The 20,058-nt window shown below is 42.9% G+C and overlaps 1 protein-coding gene and 1 non-coding gene across 2 annotated transcripts; one reads left to right on the top strand and one right to left on the bottom strand.

Annotated features, from left to right (window-relative positions):
• Window positions 1-83: 83 nt before the first annotated feature.
• ANKRD16 (ankyrin repeat domain 16) lies at window positions 84-12,461 on the top strand. The gene is made up of 7 exons (XM_037065911.1): window positions 84-1,065; window positions 3,420-3,640; window positions 4,983-5,025; window positions 7,943-8,051; window positions 8,758-8,919; window positions 10,113-10,191; window positions 11,488-12,461. Exons 1-7 carry the CDS (start codon window positions 746-748, stop codon window positions 11,643-11,645), a joined length of 1,092 nt encoding a protein of 363 aa, XP_036921806.1. The 5' UTR covers window positions 84-745; the 3' UTR covers window positions 11,646-12,461.
• A 146-nt stretch (window positions 12,462-12,607) lies between these two features.
• On the bottom strand, window positions 12,608-12,807 carry LOC119000867 (U2 spliceosomal RNA). The gene has a single exon (XR_005069430.1). It is a non-coding gene; the product is annotated as a U2 spliceosomal RNA (small nuclear RNA).
• Between the last annotated feature and the right edge of the window lie 7,251 nt (window positions 12,808-20,058).

Genomic DNA, 20,058 nt, shown 5'->3' with positions numbered 1-20,058 from the left:
CGGCCAATCGGAAAGCGAGTGTGGAGGGGGCGCGGCCTCGGCCAATGGCCCCGCCTGCCTGTGCTTCCGCTAAGGAATGGAGGCCAATGGAAACTTTCCCAGAGTTCCTCCGAGCTCTCGGGGACCTACGGAGGGGCAGCAGTGGAGAGGAGGTTGCTTTCGGTTTAGTGAGGGTGTGGCCTTGGACCCGAAAGGGCGGGACCCACCCCATCTCCAAGGGTGGTGTCTCGCTGGTAAAGAGTGTGGGCGCTGGCTCCCGGCGGGCTCCTTCACGGGTGTCTCGTGGGCGCGGAGCTGCCATCCAGCGGCCCGGATAGGAGCTCTTCACTAATGTGGGTACCTCACTGACCCCCTTCCCAGGAGAAAGTCAAATCCCAGGCTGACCCCACTAGGACGCAGAGTGAGAGGCGCCAGGCGGCACACGCCCGTCTCGGTAGGTTTGACAACAGCTAACCCACCATCAAGTGTTTTGCCCCAAAATGAAACCTGTAAGAGCGGCAGCTTCCCTAAGTGCCGCTCGTCCTCGAACACTGCTTTGTCCGCACCTAGAGCGCGCTTTAGCATTGACCTGCGGAGTTTCCAGGTGCACTAACCATCCAGCCTAGAGAAGCGCGGTCTCTCCCCTGCCCCACTCCCGAGTGGAGTTCAGAGTGAGAAACGGACACCTGGGTGGTGTACAGTAGTACGCCCACCCCACGCAGGGTAGGTCAGGGGACTCTTGACACCTCATCTGGCCCCGGTGACCATGTCGGCGTCCAGGGACCCGAGGCAGCTCTTCAGGCTGGTGCAAGAAGGCCGGCTGTGCATCCTGCGGGAGGAGCTGCAGAGACTTGGGGGCGCTGGCTGCCCGGGGCGGGCGGGCGACACCTTGCTGCACTGCGCCGCCCGCCATGGGCGTCGGGACATTCTTGCCTGTCTGGCCGAGGACTGGGACTTGGACATTGAGGCCGCCAACCGAGACTACAAGCGGCCTCTACACGAAGCTGCCTCCATGGGCCACCGGGACTGCGTGCAGTACCTGCTGTGTGGGGGAGCCGTGGTCGACTGCCTGAAGAGAGGTGACTGGTAGGTGGTGGGATATCCAGGAGTATCCAGAAAGGTATCCCTCTCCTGAAGAATCATAGATTCCCATTTACTTTGCCTCTACTGCATAGCCTTTCAGCTTTCCCCGTTAGGGCACATTATTCTTGCCCTTGGAGAGTCAACTGGCCCAGGCATTTGCTTCCCTTTATAAAGCAGAGAACAATACAGAATATTACCGGATAGAATAATATCAAACAATGAATTGTATGTACTACATATAACGTGAGCCCCAGGATCTGTAGTTCTTCTGGGGACATCTAAGTAAATGATTACTTCACCAATGGCATTGACTTAACTTTTTAATCTGAAATAGTTATAGGTTCACAAAAAGTTATATTCAAGGAAATGTTCAGGGAAGTCCCACATGCCCTTCCCCCAGGCTCCCCCAAAGTTAACATCTTACACAGTTACATCATAATAACAGAACTAAGAAACTGACATTGCTACAGAAAATATGCTTATTCACAGTGCACCAGGTTATACATACACTTGTGTAAAGGTGGTGCTCTCTGTGATTTTATTATGTATAAAACCTTGCATAACCACTTCCACAGTCAAAGATGCTCACTTTTACCATCACTCAAACCAATTGCATTTTGTTAGACCAATGTTGTTTTTAGTACTCCCTGTGTCCAGCTCCTTAGATATTATGAAGGCCTTAAGATTCATAACATAATGAAGTTCTTGCTTACAAGTAATTCCTGATGTGATATAAATAAGAAACAGAGCAGATAGCCATATGCAGTAAAGAGTATTTACAGTAAGGAGGAGAGTAGGCCTGGTTGTATTTTGAGGGTTGTACTTTGGCTGTGACTAAGCACAAGACTGACTTTCTTGTGCTGCTGGTAAATTGATCTAAAGACAATTCTAAACCTTGGCAGGGTGGTTTGGTTGGTTGGAGCTTTGTCCCATACACCAAAAGGTTGTAGGTTCAATCCTGGGTCAGGTCATATACCTAGGTTGTAGGTTTGGTCCCTGGAGGCAATTGATCCAAACTCTCTGTCTCCCCTCCCTTATCCCTGCCCCCCCAACCCCACTTCCTCTCTTTCTAAAATCAATAAACACCCTTGGGTGATGTTTAAAAAAATAAAGTAAGCCCTAGCTAGTGTGGCTCAGTGGATTGAGTGCCAGCCTGCAAACCAAGGGGTCGCTGGTTTGATTCCCAGTCAGGGCACATGCCTGGGTTGCAGGCAGGGTCCCCAGTAGAGGGCACACCAGAGGCAACCACATGTTGATATTTCTCTCCCTCTCTTTCTCCCTCCTATACCCTCTCTCTAAAAATAAATAAATAAAATCTTTAAAAAAATAAATAAAGACAGTTCCAAGAGGCAAAGACCTCTTCTATTTCTTGAAGCAATTCTTCAGATAAGGAAACAGCCTCCAAACACACACACACACTAAAAGGAGGAGGTTCATTTGATCATGCATTTGGATGTGTATAGTCACAGTAAGACATTTTTTCCCATTTTTACCTTTTTGGCTTTCTGAAATACATTCCCAGCATTTTCAATTATCCAATTATGCCTTGCTCAAGATTCATTCCCTCTATGAAGCTCCTCTTGAAGATTTCAGCCTTCATTTATCTGGGTCCCCCCCCATAATTTCATATTTGCTATAATTTCCACATTACCTTTTTGATAATGAAACCTTAGAGATCATCCAAATATAGTGAGCTCCCACTGTGTGCCAGACACAGGTTCTTACTCTGGGAACAAGGAGATAAACAAGACGTGCCCCTGCTCTTTAAAAATCACAGCCCCTTTGTTTTGCAGACAAAAGGCCAAGAACCTCATGGAAGTGAAATGGCTTACCCCAAATCACATGTTCACTCTCCTATAGTTGTGGACACAAGTCAGTTCAGAAACTTCTTGTAATCACATTGCTTTATTTGCTTCACCAGTGTATGCTTCTTATGGCTAGATGCCATGTCAAATGCTCTTTTTAAACTCCTTTTCAGCATAATGTAATTAATAAATGGTTTCCGACTGAAGTGGTTGGGATAAGGCCAGCGGAGTACTTCTTATGCAGTATTCTTCAGGACATACTTTATGGTTTGTTTTAGCTCTGTCCAGATTCACTGCCATACTGTAAACTAGCTCAGGAGTGGCTTTGCCTCTTCAGTATCCCCTTCCTGTAGGCATGCCTATATCACAGTTATTTTCCCCAGGGTCATCAGGACAGGCAGAGAAGTTGCCAGTTTTTCCAACTTCCCATACCACTGAGTCCTCTAGGTTTTTCATCTCTAAGAAGGATGTATATTTCTCTAAAGACCTGGTTGCACCCTTCTCATGTCTCAGCTGCCCCTCCACCTGACAGCTTGTCCTATTTGGACTCAGGACTCCTCTGATGATGGCTTGCACAAGAAAGAATCTTGGGGTGATCCAGGACCTTGTGGAACATGGCGCAAATCCACTTTTGAAGAACAAAGATGGCTGGAACAGCTTCCACATTGCCTGCCGAGAAGGTGACCCTCAAATCCTCCAGTACTTACTCACCGTATGCCCAGATTCCTGGAAGACAAAGAGCAAAATTGGCAGAACTCCTCTGCACACGGCAGGTATGGTCCAGAGCTCTGTAGGCACACAAGCACAGATGTGCAGCATGCTTTCCTAGCACTGCCAAATGTCACCAAGTTGGAGGGTTTTGGAAAAGAGATCAGGGAATCAGAACAGCTTTTGGCATACACTTAGTTTATGAAGCGAATGTCATTTGGCACTTAACATGCTCTTCTTTCTTACTAGTTCATGCATATCACTCCTACTCTCCCCAGCTGGATGGCAAGCTGGTTCTGTTCCTCACTAGCAAGTTGCCTCATCAGCAAGATAATGATGACAATGATGCCCATATCACAAGGTTCTTATAGGGTTTAAAGAACCAGATGTATGTAAAACCTATAGCACAGTGCTTATTAACATGTGAGCATAGAACTAGCTGCTACTACTTTATCATTTCTTTATCATTGTTTGTATTATTAAAGGCAATAGGAAAAGAGACATTTTTTAAAATATCCTCAACAATACCTACCATAGCACTACCCATTTAAATAAATATAGGTACTTATAATTAATACTTGGATCTGGGTGTATTTGACTTATCCAGTGATAATGTCAAATATAAATTTGGGGCACAGTTTTCATTGTTTTGAGTAATTTTTCTTCATTCTGAATTATCTATTTGTACATTATTTTAAATTAGTAACAAGCAAAAATGCAATGGCATAAGATAAAATAGATGTTAATGAGCTCAACAATCCAGACCAAGAAATTTAGAAAATAATCTTCAGCCTTCTAGAGAGTGCATTGAGTTAGAATACAGAGCTGTTAGTTCTCTAAAAATCAATGCTTGTGACATGATATAGCTTAGGAAATAAGCACACATTTGTTCTACCCATAGTGGGCAGGTAGAAACCAAGGAAATTCCTTTTAAAACTTTGCCGGTGAGTAGCAAATGTTTCTCTGCCCACAGGTTGTCTGATTAGCTCCCCTGCCGTCCAGAGAAACAGCACCCTGTCATTGACACAAAGTACTGGAGCATAGAGAGTCAATAATCTTTATTATTGACTATAGTTATTTTTAGTAGGAGAACGAAATTCCTGGTTATTGTGTCATGGATTACTCTTAAAATATTTTATATTTTCTAGGCACAAAAGTGAGGAGATAAGTTTAGTATTGAAAATTTTTTGTGAAAGTACTAAAAAAAACAATCAGTTTGGGCTATAGACCTATTCAGTAAAAATATTCTTTACCAGTTATCCAGCCAAATTTTTATTAATGTACTTAATAAAATTATACCTTCTTGTAAGTCATAGCTAAAAAAATGAGACAGAGACTGATGCCAGCAGGAAAGAAGCCTTTTATGTGTCCACCTAAAAACTCTAATTCTCAACTCTCTTCTCCCAGCAATGCACGGCTGTTTAGAGGCAGTAAAGGTGCTTCTTCAGAGGTAAGAACAAAACAGCAAATTGAAGAAGATACTTGCTAATTATGACAGTTAATTTCGATGCTATATGAAGAACTCAAGCAAATCGTTCATAGAGCAATTAAGGCACCAAGGGAGAAGTGAAGAAAGGACATAAGCAGATAACTTAATATAAAACAAAAATAGCTAACAAACATGAGAGAAAATCATTCATTTGTCTGTTCATTCAAAAATACCCATGTATTTATTCAGTACCTAGTATGAATTGTACCAGATGCAGGGGCTGCAACAGAAATGAGACAATGTGGCTTCCCTCTCATGGACAGTGCACAAGTCATGTTAGTCTAGTGACCATTACAGAGAATTGCAGGATCCCTGCAGGAGCATATGACAGGAAGATACAGCTAAGTCTAAGAGTAAGGAATCTCAGCCCCAGTGATATTTAAACTGTGACTTGAAGGAGGCAGACAGTAGGAAGCAGGGGGGCATCTCAGACAGAGGAAACAGTACCAGGGAATGCTCAGAGCCTGGAAAAAACACAGTACATGTAAGTAACTGAAGAAGCTCAGTATGCGCTGAAGCTTGTATGTAGTGAGAAGGGAATGGTGCAGGGTGAGGCTGGAGAGGAAGTCCAGCTTTTAGGTTTTATTCTAAGCATATAAGATGCCACTGATGTGTTTTAAGCATGGGGATGGGTGGTAAGAAATCTGCAATTTTCAAAGATCTCTGGTTGCAAAATATTGAATGAATTGGAGGAGAAGCAACAGTGGGTGCTGTGAAGGTTGTTGGGGGACTGTTTGGAGGCTGTTGTAGTTAGACAGGAGAGAAATCATGGCTGCTGGACTGAGAAGCTGGCTGTAGGGATGAAGAAAAAGGTTTGGAGATGTTTAGGTAGAACCAATAGATCTAGGGAAATAATTCCATAAAATAAATGAGAGAGAAGGAAAAGTCAGAGATGACTTTCAGGTTTCTCACTTATGCAGCTGGTATGGTGGTGCTTGTACCATTTACTGAGGTGGAGAGCAGGGCGGGAGAAGCAGTTTTGTGGGGAAGATGCCAGTTTCACTTCTGGACACATTGCGTTGCATGTTCCTGTGAGACATCCAAGCAGAGACATCAAGAGGGCAGTTAGAGGCACAGATATGAAGCCCAAAGGACAGGTATACGCTGAGATAGAATGAAATGTGGGCCTCATCAACATAGAGGTGGTGACTGAATTCATAAGAGTAAGACATATTACCTGAGGAGACAATATATGGTAAGACAAGAAGAGAACTTAATGCAGTACCCTGAAAGCACTGCTTATGTGTAAAGCTTATTTGCTGCAAATTGGAACATACTTGGTTGTCTGAAAATTTTCAAGTATTCATCCATTGAACAGACTTTTTTTAAGCACTTCCTCTGTGTTAGGTACTCGGTGGTAAGCAAAACAAACACAGTCCTTTCCCTATAGGCTGGTGTGGAAGTCCAGTGTAAACAATCATAGAAATAAATACCATAAAATTTTAAATTGTAATACAGGTATCCCAACTTCCTGAAAGTTCATATTACCCCACTTTGCCTTTACACGAGCCCTACATTGCTACCTGTTTTCACTAACCAAAAGAAATCCAAAGAGGATTTTTACGTAACAAGAAAAGCGGTTACTCTACTAATGTAGGTATTTCACAAAAGTGAAGTAAGTGGTAGAGGTAATGCAGACTTTCAGGAAGCTGGAAATACCACTTTACACCATTTGGCTTACAAATGGTTTCATAGGAATGCTCTACTTTCAGGTATTGGGGGAAACCCGTAATACTACAAAAATGTATACAGTGGAATGGGGAAGCAAGGGTACTATTGATGCAGGAGAGAAGACAGGCCTCTGTGAGGTCACATGGAAGCTGTGATGATAAAAGCTGGTGTTTGCTGAGTGAAGAATGGAGAAATAATGTTCCAAGCAGAGGGGATCAGCAAGTGCAAAGGCAGCAAAGACCTGGGCAAGTGAGAGAGCAGGAAAAAGGCAGGACCATGAAGAAGGTAAGAGAGAAGATGACTGGACTTACAGGAGGTGAGACTGAGAAGCTAAGGCAGGAGGTTGAAGGCAGGAACGGGAGGGAAAAGGAGAGGTGGGACAGAAGAAGACAGGACAAGAAAAAGGTATGACCAGGAAGACAGTAGGCAGGTAGGATTGTAAGGAAGGTAGGAATGTAAGAAGATAGGACAGGTAGGAAGTGGGACTAAGAAGATGGTAGGACAGGTAGGACCCGGAAATAAACAGGACCTAGAAGAAAGCACAACCAGGAAGTACACAGTTTGCTGTAAATTTGGGGTGGACGGTATGTGGGTGAGAGAAACCTGGAGAGGTAAGTTTGTGCCACATTATCTTGGCCACCAGAGGTCGTGCTGAGGTTCCAGATTTTGTGCTTTGTTTTTGGAAAGTATGTAGTTAAAGGTTTTTAACAAGAGTGGCCACACCCAAATTGCATGGTGAAAGATTATTCTGGTAACTGTGAGAATGGATTAGCAAGGCAGAAACCAAGGTGAGGAAAATGGTTAGGATGTTATTATCTATTGTCTTGGACCAAGGAGAGAAAGCAGGTGTAGAAAGAAAACATTTAAAAAATATTTGCTGAAAGCATTTAGAGGTTTCAGTCGTATATCTGTTATGAGGGCCTAGGGATGACTGTGGGGCTTCTGGCACGAGAAGCTGAACAGCTGCTAGTCCACACCATGGGGGTACAAAGGTTACAGGAGGAGGAGATTCACTGCTGGAAATTGACACTGTTGAAGAGCTAAGTTTTGATACTGACATGGATGGAAAGAGGGAGAGTGCTCCGGATTTTCACAGATCATTTGTAGGGCATGTAGCCTACCGCAAGTGGTCAAGACTCAACTGTTCATTCATTGGGTCTGAAGCAGTGGCTTTTCTCAGCTCTGTTATTCTGGGTTTGGGCCCTAGGTGTCAGTATGAACCAGACTGCAGAGACAAGTGTGGCCTCACACCCTTCATGGATGCGATTCAGTGTGGGCACATCAACATAGCCAGGTTGCTCCTTGAAGAACATAAGGTATAGTAATGGTTTGGTTTTATTCCTTTGTTATTTCCTATGAGTTTTAGGTCATGGGATAAACAGAAGTCATAGTTATTCATATCCTGGGTTCAAATTCCTGCACTGCCACAGTCCCCATGTGGGACCTTTTGACCTCTTTGAGTGTCAGTATTTTTATGTGTAAAGTGCTGACAAATTTAAATTCTTCAGAGAGTTATTCTAAGGGACAAATAATATAATGTACATAAAGCAATTAGCAAAGTAAGATTTCAATAAACACTAGCTGTTTTATAGTAATAACAATAAACTCCCCACTGAGTGCACTGTTAGCACGCTTTAAAGCAGTGGTCCCCAACCTTTTTGGCACCAGAGACTGGTTTTGTGGAAGACAGTTTTTCCACAGACAGGGCCAGGGGAGGGGGTGAAAGAGAGGGTGGGGGACAGGAGGCGGAGCTCAGGCAGTAATGTGAGCAAAGCTTCCCTGCCCTTGTCTGGTTCCTAACAGCCAGGGCTTGGGGACCCCTGCTTTAGAGCATTAAATCTTAACCATTTTGTTTGTTTGTTTGTTTGTTTACAGAGTCTTTTAAGAATCTGACAAAAGCTATATAACATCAGCCCAGAAAAATGCACATAGCCCATAAAGTTTAGCTAAAACGTCAGAAGATCCATGGACCCAGGTTTCTCTGCTTCTTATTTTTGTTCCTCTCTCTTCCCAATCTACTAGGCTTGCATTTCTGCTGAGGATTCCCTGGGGGCCCAGGCTATACACAGGGCAGCAGTCACTGGGCAGAATGAAGCCATCGGATTCTTGGTTTCTGAACTTGGCGTTGATGTAGATGTGAGAGCAACATCAACCTACCTCACAGCACTTCATTATGCAGCTAAGGTTTGTTTTTTTTTTTTCATGAGGCTATCCCTGGTTCCTTAGACTTGCCTTACTCCACTAATGAATAGCTCCAAGGTCTATTTCTCTGGCTCCATCTCTGTGGAAGAAAGAAATTGCTCATGATATGCTCCCAAAATGTTTATGATTCTGAATCCCTGTGTCCCTTTAACTAGAAACTTGCCTTTTCATTTGTTGCTAGGTAGAAACTCAAAACACCTTTTTCCCATAAAATGCCCGGAGTTTATGTTTCCTCCAACCCTTTTTTGTTTTCAAGAATGATGTTTTTTGAAGCTATAAAATTCCATTGGGTCAAATTCTTAACTCTTTATACTTCAGTAGATTTCAGAAGTTAAAATTTCTTCAACTAAGGCAAGGGAATTGCATTTACTGGCCTCTCCAATGTATAAAATATTTAAGACATGCGAAAAGTTTTCACTATAAAAGCAGCTGCTTGTATCCTCCCATTTAAATGCTAGGAGTCTTTTGCTTATTGTCTTTAACATAATTGGCTACTTTCCTCTTCTTGTGTTTCTAGCAACAAGAATAAATGTTTTCTGGGGAACTACACATTCTTGCTTGCACTTCCCTATGAGAAAGTGGATAGATAAGTGAGGGTGGGCTGTGAGTGTAATCTGTGGCCGTGGGGGCAGGAGAGTGGGACACTGTTGGGTCCACCCACAGGAAAATTGAGCCTCTAACCTCGATTTCAGTCTCACCGACACTAATGGACTAACTAGTGAGACAAAAAGTACACGAACTGCCTCACGAATGATAATGCCAGCTATGATAAGAATCCTACCCAGGAGAGATGACCATCTTTTCTAGTTTATTTCTGCCCTACGGATTATAGCAAAGTATATATGTGCTTGGGATAAGTTGGAATTGTATGTTCACAAGCAATCACAATAATTACACTTATTACACTGAAGGAAATCCAACTATTTTAGTTGCTAGTTTGGCCAACAGAGTTGACCATCTATAACAGTTATATTCTAATAACTGAATATCACCAAAACCTATCTTTAATGATTTATACTGGAAGTTGAGGGTGATGTAATGAGGTTTCCTTTAGATATGAAAAGTCAGCTTTAGCAGTTGAGTATTTTAGAAAAAGGACTAATATATATATACACATTAGTGTTTATGTTTAAAGGTCCTTGTCACAGCAGTAACGAGTTTATTTCAACCCTCAGGAAGGACATGTGAGCACAGTTCAGATGCTGGTATCTTTGGGTGCTGACATCAACTCTAAAGATGAAAGAAATCGATCAGGTACGACTTCTGTGTGCCTCGGAAATTATCAGTCAGTGGAAAGTAAACAATACATGGACCTTTAAAAACTTTTTTTTACAGTTGTACATTTTTTTAAATCCTAGTTAATACTAAGCTAATACTAGCTTAGCAACTTCCTTAAAATAACATCTGTGTTTGAAAAACTATAGAACTATTGCTGTTACCATGGCAACGATGGTGCCTACTACTCATTACTACTGCTGTTACTATTATTGTTTTTGTTTTAAACTGCAACAATATATGTGACATGAAAGCACTTTCTATTTTCACCCATGATGCTACTAGCTATCCAGGTATTCATTCTATAGATTCTTCATAGGTCATCTCTCTTTGAAGTGTATGTAAAAATATAGCCATTACAATTTTTTTAAAGATTTTATTCATTTATCTTTAGAGAGGAAAGGAAGGAGAGAAGGAGAGAAATATCAATGTATGGTTGCCTTTCGTGCATTCCCTGCTGGGAACTGGCCCGCAAACAAGGCATGCACCCCAACTGGGAATTGAACCTCGATCCTGTGGTTCGCAGGCCCGCGCTCAATCCACTGAGCTATACCAGCCGGGGCCCATTACAGTTTTCTTAAGTTAGGGCTTAGAGGGGTATTGTCAGAGCTAATTGTTTAAACTCGGACTTTAGAATAAACCTCAGTAACATTCTCTGCATCATTCTTCAGGAGTGTAGTGGGAGCTTCATGATGCTTCAAAGACTCAGAATTTTAAAAAAACAAAAACCTTATAGATAACTGACTACTCACTCTGGGGCCACAGAGGGTGGTCACTAAGTCCAGGGACACAGATTTCTCCTAAAGATGAGAACAGAGTCAGGATCCATCCAGCGCTTTTTCTAACTGGAACAGGAAGATTTGTCAGCTGTTTTTGTTTTATTGCTTTTTTTTCCACGGGGGTCAGGGGGTGGTTTGGCCACATCATTCTTATTTATGGTGATATTTTTACTTACACAGAGATTTCACAAAACTTTGAAAATGTTTTCTTTACCATTTAAAGTCTCCTATTTCTTATAAACTTGCTTTGTTGCTTTCGACAAGTCTCTTAAATTCTCCCCAGTTGGTCTTGTTATTTTTAAGCCATTTCTAACCCAATCAGGTTAAAAGGGAAAATGTTTTGATCTAGTATAGGCAGTCACATGGACATATTATGGAAATATAGAACCTGTACAATTGAAAGAATCAATATTTTCATTAGGAGCAACCTACCAACCAGGTCACCATTGCTTTGGGGGTTGTGCACTAAGTTCATGTGACTTCTGTCTCTACTCAGCCCTGCACCTGGCCTGCGCAGGTCAGCATGTGGCCTGCGTGGAGTTTCTTCTGCGGTCTGGGCTGCGAGACTCTCCAGACATCACGGGCACCCTGGCTCAGCAGCTCACACGGAGCGCAGACATCCTTCAGTGCTTCAGCCACAGTGTGACAGCATGAAGCTGTTCTTAAACAAAGGCAGTAAACTCATGGAAACTTCTGTCCTGCTTCTTAGTCTTTACCAGGTTCAGTGAAATCCTGCCTTCCCTCTTCTACACTTTCCAACTGCATCTGAGATTCGCAGAAGATGTGAACACTAGCTGCCTGGCTGTGGGCAGGCATATTCAGATCCCTCCTTACCTGCATTTCATCGTGGCCTTCAAGTAGACTTTGGTGTTTATGAAGTCAGCGTCTGGGCTCCTTGAGTATAATGCAGTATACATACTTTTCTATATGAATATTTGTATGTGTATGTGAAATGTTTTGTAATAAATATTATACAGTTAAGCAATAATAATATTAAAAATATAAGAGATTGCTATTAGCTTGAACCATAAATAATTGGCCTGTTTACTTTCTTTCATAGGCATTTTATTGGTTGTTACAGGGTTTTAGTTTTGTAGCCAGAAAAGAAGTGTTTATAATGTTTTATTTACACAGACATTTGCAAGGAATCAATGAACACATTTCTATATTCTAAGCACTGCTAGTTAAGCTATGCTTTGATCTTGAGGTTATTATTTTTTTATTAGACAAGTTCAGTATTTAGTCCCTTAGGATAATAAATACACCTGAAAAATGCATCTAAGATACTTGCAAAACTTTTCTATTACCTCAGTTGAGGAATGGGGTTTGTTGTTAAAGCCTGCAGGTCACATATGTCCCATGCCACCTGCCACTGAAGCCTGTGACTGTGAAGGAATGAACACTTGATGTTGTACCTTTTAAAAAAGTTGTAGCAATTTAAACATTAAAAATAGGATGAGTCCTCAGGCATTTGGACTCTTTTCCTTTTTGGGGGGTAGGGAGGATGATTTTCTCTGAATTTCAGAGGATAGTAATTAGTCCAAGTCAATCTGTGGAAAGATCAACTGCATTCATCACAAGTAAGGCCTAATCCCCAGGTTCAGTGTAATCTCTTAAGAGCTTGTCACAAACCCAGCTATTCTCAGTGGTGTGCTGGGCCAGGTGAACAGCCAGAAATTCCAGTTCTTCATTATTCCCAGATGGTACTGGCTGAGTCTGTACCCAACAATCAGGTTAAACATCCGGCAGTAACATAACTTGATTATATAATCTTGTGATACTACACTTGATCTTAGCCAAAAGGCCGAGAAGCACTGGGGGCGGGGCGGGGGGGGGGCAGGGCTGGGAATATAAGACAGAAAACTGTACTTGAACAAGAATTAAATTTAAAAAAAGACAAGTGAAAAAAAAAATCTTGTGACCTCTACGTCATACACATTGCATCTGAGCTGATTCAAGCTGCAGTCACGGTGGCTTCAGAGATGTCTGTGTCTCTGCCCCCGGGGTATGAAGATGGCCCTGTTATGTGCAGATGGGATAGGAGATCGGTCTGGTGCCGGCTACCTCGTCCCCTCAGCGTATATGTGAAGCTACTGTTAACCTGCAATGACTGTGTGCGAGACCATTCACAGATGCAGCTTTGCTTCTGCTGCTCCCACGCGCACTAGTTCCCCACCGGGCAGCAATGAGGGAGTATCTAGTTATAGGTCTGTTCCCAGGAGTTCCAGAGACAGCAGTGATGATGATAACATTAATTGTGGCAGAGATATAGTGATTATATAATAACCATGTTACTGTAATACTAAGAATGCTAATGACAATAGTGATAATAAGTAATATTATTTCCCACTTGTAGTTATAGCTACTTTTCTCAGTTCTTTGAGTCTTAAAAGTCACCTCAGTGAGGCCCTCCCGAGCCACCCAATCTAAAATTTTGTTCCCTTCAGCATTTTATATGTCCTTAGTTTTTTTTCTCCTTCACGATTACCACTATCAAGTATACTATAAATTTTGAGTTACTGCATCTTGTTTCTTGTCTGTCTCCCCACTGGAATGTCAGCTCCTTGGGCAGGGCTTTTGTCTCTCTTGCTTACTTACTAAATCTTCGGGCCCAGAACAGAGCCTGGCACATTGTAATGTTTGAAATTATGATATGATCGACAAGTGAATGGTATCAATTCATGTTTCTTGAACACTTACCATATCCTAGATTCTTTGCCAAGCACCTTACCTAGATGGTCTCATTTTCTCCCTTGGCCCTCGCACAATGCAGCCCCTCCTATTTGTTGTTCCATCCCAACCATCCTTTCTTACCCAGCGTCCCTTAAAGGGGCTACCCTCGGTTCCATCAACTCACAGGCACTGCTCAACCCACTGCGGTCCAGCCTGGCTGCTACTGTGTGCAAGGCTTTTCTCTGTCAGGTTCCCAGGGACTTCCCAATGACCAAATCAAGTGATACAGTTTTAGCCACATTACTGATCCATTCATTTTAGTTATTCATCACTCCCACCTTCTGGAAGTTTGTTCTTCTCACCTCCATAGCATTCTCCTGGGATTTTCTTTCTGACTCTGTTCCTTTTTCGTCTCCGTAATGTCCTGTAAATACCAGTGTGCCTACTTCTGTCTCCAACTCACTGTTGTCCATATTCTGCATATGCTCCCAGAGTTATCTCATCCATTCTCCTCATTTCACCTGAACCCTAATGCTGGTGACACTCCAGTCTCTAATCTTTATTTTCCACTGCCTGCCGTACATTTTTTTGCATAGATATTCTAAGACTATCCCACACTCAATTCATTGAAAACCTAGGTTTCCTCTTAACCTGCTTACATGTTTGCCCCTGTTTGCTGCCTAACTTGATGACCCTGCAAGTCACCCAGTCACCAAAGTTGGAAACCAGGAATCTGTGACTCTTCCTGCAGCAGGAAGCCCTGCTCAGTCTATTCCTCCCCAGCCCTACTAAGACTCCCTGATTCAAACCTTTAGACTCTTGTCCAAACCACTGCTGTGGCAACTTCCTAACTGTTCCTCCTATTCTCAGTCTTGTTCTCTTCAAATCCGTCCTCCACATAGCCGTGAGCTCCCATTCACATGACCGAGTGCATTGAGCTGCGGGTGGCTCACCAAGTCTCCCCTCCAGAGAACACACCTGCACACTCATCAAGATTTTCAGCACCGTAACAAAGAATCACTTTCTCAGAGCTTTCGGCTGGTCCTGAAAGAGCACCTGATCCACTGTGACAGTCTGTTCCTGAGACTGATCAGGCAGAAGTCCTGGGGAGAGATACAAATCAGTAAGAATGGTAAATATTTGAAAATAGCCAGGACTGACATGTATCAATTACCAAGAAAGTATTTACAAGACAAAAATAGAAAAGGAAGGAACTTCCGGCCAAGGTGGAGGCATAGGTAGACGCACTGTTCCTCCTCACAACCAAAAGGACAACAACAAATTTAAAAACAAAAAACCAACCAGAACTGACAGAAAATCGAACTGTATGGAAGTCTGACAACCAAGGAATTAAACATCCAGACCAGTAGGAGGGGCTCGGAGGCAGGCAGCTGGGTAGAGAGGACTCTCAGCAAGGCCTTGGCTGGCAGACTGGGTGGTCCCACATTCACATGCAGATAAACTGGGAGGAACAACGTGGTGAGACAGACCATGAAACCCAGGGTTCCAGCACGGGGAAATAAAGCCTCAAACCCCTGATTGAAAACACCTGTGGGGATTGAGAAAGCAGGAAAAACTCCAAGCCTCGTGGGAGAGTTCACAGGAGAGACTCACAGGGTCCTAGAATGTACACAAACTCACCCACCCAGTAATCACCAAAAGAGCCCAATTTGCGTATGAGAAGCGGGAGAAGTAACCGAAATCTGGCAGAGAGTGGAGCAAGCAGCATTGTTCCCTCTCTGTCCCTTCTCCCACATATAGCATAACAACACAGCAACATGAGTTGCCCTGCCCTGGTGAACACCTAAGGCTCTGCCCCTTTCTACAAAGCAGGCACACTGAGACAAAAAAAAAAAATGGCCCAACTGAAAGATCAGTTCAAAGCTCCAGAAAAAATACAACTAAGTGATGAAGGGATAGCCAACCTATCAGATGTACAGTTCAAAACACTGGAAATCAGGATGCTCAGAGAATTGGTGAATATTGTCGCAAATTATAAAGGAAATAAAGGAAATATGTGCAGGGAACCAACAGTGACAGGAAGGAAACCAGGACTCAAGTCAATGGTGTGGACCAGAAGGAAGAAAGAAACGTTCAAACAGAACAGAAGAAACAAGAACTCAAAAAAATGAGAAAGGCTTAGGAACATCCAGGACATCTTTAAACGTTCCAATGTCCAAATCATAGGGGTGCCAGAAGGGGAAGAGGAGTGCTGGCAAAAATGACAAAATTTATGCCAATAAGAAAAAAGGGAGAACTTTTGTGAAGGAAGTTCAGGTAATGAGATACAGAAGGTCAGGCACTAAAGTCAACGTAACTGTGGCATTGCTAGAATTTACGAGCAGGCAGCAGATCAGAGAAATGTTCCTTTTATTCTTCCGGATTTTTTTACGACTCATCGTAAAATACACAAGTAAAGGAGAAAACAAAAATAACTTGTAATTCCACTACTCAAGTCACCTCTTTTCTCTCCTAGTCTTTTAGACGAATATATTGTTGAGATGATGCTACCTATGCAGTTGTCCCCCTAATGTTATATTGCAAACATATCCTGATACTCTTCAAAACTTTGTGAACTGTTATTTTAAATATTTATTTTCAGAGAGAGGAGAAGGGAGAAAGGGAGGGAGAGAAACATTAATGTGTGAGAGATACATCAATCTGTTGCTTCTTGCACGGCCCCAGCTGGGGACCTGGCCTGCAACCCAGGCATGGGCCCTGACTGGGAATCAAAATGGCAACTTTTTGGTTCACAGGCCATCACTCAATCCGCTGAGCCTCACCAGCCAGATGCTGAACTTTTATTGTTAATTTCCTAGTGTTCCACCATATTATTGTCCACATTTAGTCTTTTATGTTGTAATTATTGTTGTTTTGCTGTGTTTTGCTTTGTTTTGTTTTAAAGGAAGCATGCAGGCGGTGGGGGCTGAAGAAAGGCTATTATATCCCATCCCCGGAATGTCAGGGCTGAGCAAAGGACTGGGGAGGTGGGGCGGGGCTTGTGCAGGCCTCTCTGCTCTTTAGATGCGTCAGGTGCTGAAGAAAGAGAAATACGTGAGAAGGTAGTTTGACAGGATAGATTTCTGTAGAAAAGACAAGACATGGAGAGGATCCAGTGATAGGAGAAAACCGGAGCAGTGAGAGAGCAAAGGCTCATTGATAGGGCAGGTCCGGCAGGCAGTTGCGGGAGCTGAGCTCCCAGTGCAGAGGGAACGTTTGGAAGGAGAGAGAGGCTGAAGATACGGGAAAGTTGCAGGTGCAACCCACCCTCATATTTCATTTAACATCACTATTTGGAGTGTGTGGGACTTATGGAACGTGTATGTTATTGGGCTGGCCAAATACATACACGTTTAGTTTTTTCTGTAAAGTAAAAGACATACTTTTCATTTTTTGCCTGTAACTGTATTGATTTGGACATTTTGAGTATGTTGGCTTGTAGTGGGGAGAGGCCAGGGGTGCTGCTAAACGTCTTCCAGTGCATAAGAGAGACCCTCAGCAAGGAACTATTTGGCCAAACTGTCAACAGTACCAAGCAACTTCGCAAACAAATTTTGGCATGTTTGATCAGTCACAGCACCTTTTCCACACATTGCACAAATCTTTTTCGTGTTTCAGTTGCGTTTTTACCTTTTTTGAAATAATGAAGCATAATACACTGAAAATGTTGTATATTTTCTTCCATCTTCAGTATTAAAATGGCTGCACAAAAATTAACCAATTTTGATAAGTTTTTTTTAAGATTTTCTTTATTTATCTTTAGAAGGGAAGAGAAGGAAAGAGGGAGAGAGATATCAATGTATGGTTGCCTCTCATGTGTCCCCTGCTGGGAACCGGCCTGCAACCCAGGCATGTGCCCTGACTGGGAATCAAACTGCGATCGTCTGGTTCACAGGCTCGCACTCAATCCACTGAGCCACACCAGCCAGGGCTCAATTTTGATAAGTTTTTTTTAAATGCATGATGATGTGATGATGCTATGACAGCTGTCAGAATACAGTCTAACAAAATTGTTTCAAATGAAGTTAAAGACAACCCAGCATAACTAGAGCCATTGTCTGGGAAATAACCAAAGAACCTTTTTGGCCAACCCAATACAGCTTTTACAAAAATGAATATTTGATAGTCTTTAGATTTCTTAAAAATTGCTTTCATGAGCCAGCAAGGGGGTGGAAGGGATCAAAAGTCAATTAGAGTGATGTGATTTTTTTAAGAAAAAAAAGGGAGAAGTGAGGGCTAGCCTCTGACCTTAGCTGAACACCCTCCCCTGGTGTGTGCATGACAAAGCTTCTTACAACATCCCTGAGAAAGGGAATTTACCATATAATGTGGACAGGCCTAGGTATTCCCGAGAAAAACACTGGGGAATAATTATGTTATCAGCCACCCAGATTCTGCCACAGCACCTTATCTGGCCTGAGTGCAGGCATTTCAGCCAGCCTTCGGTATCAGCCAGTCTCTGTGGCTTCTTCCCAGGCTGGCAAAGGCTCAGTGCATAATCGTGGAGGAGAGGTACATCTGAGGCAGTTGAAACAACAGAAAGAAGGTTGCAGTGCTAATTAACCCTTGCGCAGGATTTTACAGCTCCGGAGACGTTCACAGAGTGGAGGAGAGGCAGCAGAGGTTAGTTATCAGTGTAGACTATGGACCAGCACTGTCTGCCAGCAGGAGCACGGTTCCCCTTCAGACTGAAGCCATTAGCAGAATCCAGTTCACATCCAGAAATCTTGCTCTAAGAGAGCCTGGGAAATGCAGTTCATAACTTTAAGGCTTCTGCAATGTAGGAAAACATAAAAGGAGGTTGGATTGGATCTTGAGTGCCATGTCTGCCCAAAAGAGTTGGAATCACCAAAATCTACCTTTTCTGAAAGTGCTGGCTCCTCCTCCCCACCTCCCTCGAAGCTGTGTGCTACAACTCTTCATTTCTACTAACTTGATACAAGGTTTCATTGATTTGGTTTTGCGTTTCTTTAATTATGAATTGGATTGAAGATCTTTAGATTGGTTTGTTGGCCATTTTTATTTCCTTTTCCTATTTTTATCTGTATTAGTAAGCCAGTACCTAGTAGCAAACTACCTCGAAACTCAGTGACTTCCAGCAACAACTTAATTATTTCTCAGAGTCTGCAGATCAACCTAGTGGTTTTGCTGATCCTGGCTGAGCACAGCCGGTAGCTCACTCATGCATCTGTGGTCACCTGGTGGGTCACTCGAGCTGGCAGGCTTAAGGCGAAGCTGGCTGGCTTTTGTGGTCTCTTCCTCTCTCAGGCTGGCTCAGGCTTATTTTCACGAACATGGCAGGGGAAAGAGAAGGACTCACGTCCCTTACTGTTCCCTGCTCTGTTTGAGCAGATACTCCCATCCCATTAGCCAGGCTCAGCGTCAGTGTGACAGGGCACCACCCTGTGCCTGGGTACAGAGAGGCCAGTGGTTGGGACCATTTATGGAATTCATCTCTTGTATTATATGTCGACTGGTGTGTTGTTTGTCTTGTTGGTTTATAAAAACCCTCTTTATATTGAATTAATGATTTCTACACAAAATTCAGATGGTAACTATAAAATTGTTGGTATATATTTATAAGTGAAAAAAACAGACTAAAGCATTATAGAAATAACCTATACGTCTCTTTTTTAAAAAATGCCTCAATATGGATATTACAGGAGGCTAATAAACTAAATACTTGGAGTAGGAAGACACAGACAGGATCAGGTGTGGTATTCTGTTTTGATTATAGTCTGTGATAACTTCAAAGCAGCTCTCAGAGTTTTAGAGCTTTCCTTGGGGCCAGCCTCTAGTGTGCATAGGTCTTATTTTCCCTGTTTTGTTGAAAATCCGCAACAACTAAGATCCAGGTATATGTAAAAACCCAGGGAGAAAACCCACCTTGCAGTTAATCCTGCCTCTGGGAACATCACCCTGGGCGTCTCACACTCTTCCCATGCTTAGCTAACTCAATTTTACTATTTAATGTTAGAGAAATAAAAATCACTCAGTAAGAGAGGTGTGCGAGTAAAGAAAAACGTACACTCCAAAAAATGATTGTTTCTTCTCAGAGACTCCATTGCATTCTGTTTGCACTTTCTTGGTAGCCTATGCTAGAATATAAGTTCTCCATAGCTAAGACATAAAATAACAGAGGCATAAAACACAAGTGTATTTCTCTCTTATAAAAAAGCCTGGGCAAAACCAGCCTGGGGTGAGTTAGGCCAGTGAGGCAGACTCCTGGTGAGTGGTTCTGCCATCTTGAGCACACGGCCCTTTTTTCTGGGGTCCCAGATTGCTGGTCAGCCAGTGACAGGGATATGGGTAGAAGTCACATCCCTTTCTTAAGAAGGCAGATGTTTCATTTCCATCAAGTCCCACTGACCACAGCTTAGCTCCACTATCCCAG

Source organism: Sturnira hondurensis, unplaced genomic scaffold (assembly GCF_014824575.4).
Source record: "Sturnira hondurensis isolate 20B ecotype Veracruz unplaced genomic scaffold, ASM1482457v3 Scaffold0016284, whole genome shotgun sequence".
NCBI lineage: Eukaryota > Metazoa > Chordata > Mammalia > Chiroptera > Phyllostomidae > Sturnira > Sturnira hondurensis.
Note: the sequence above shows the minus strand (reverse complement) of the source record. Positions and strands in the feature narration are given on the sequence as shown.

What these genes read in the sequence shown, in the direction of transcription:
- ANKRD16 (XM_037065911.1), top strand. Translation starts at nt 746, where the DNA reads ATGTCGGCGTCCAGGGACCCGAGGCAGCTCTTCAGGCTGGTGCAAGAA. An exon ending in GTAAAGGTGCTTCTTCAGAG is followed by an intron (nt 5,026 to 7,942) that starts GTAAGAACAAAA and finishes TTTGGGCCCTAG; the next exon opens with GTGTCAGTATGAACCAGACT. An exon ending in AGATGAAAGAAATCGATCAG is followed by an intron (nt 10,192 to 11,487) that starts GTACGACTTCTG and finishes GTCTCTACTCAG; the next exon opens with CCCTGCACCTGGCCTGCGCA.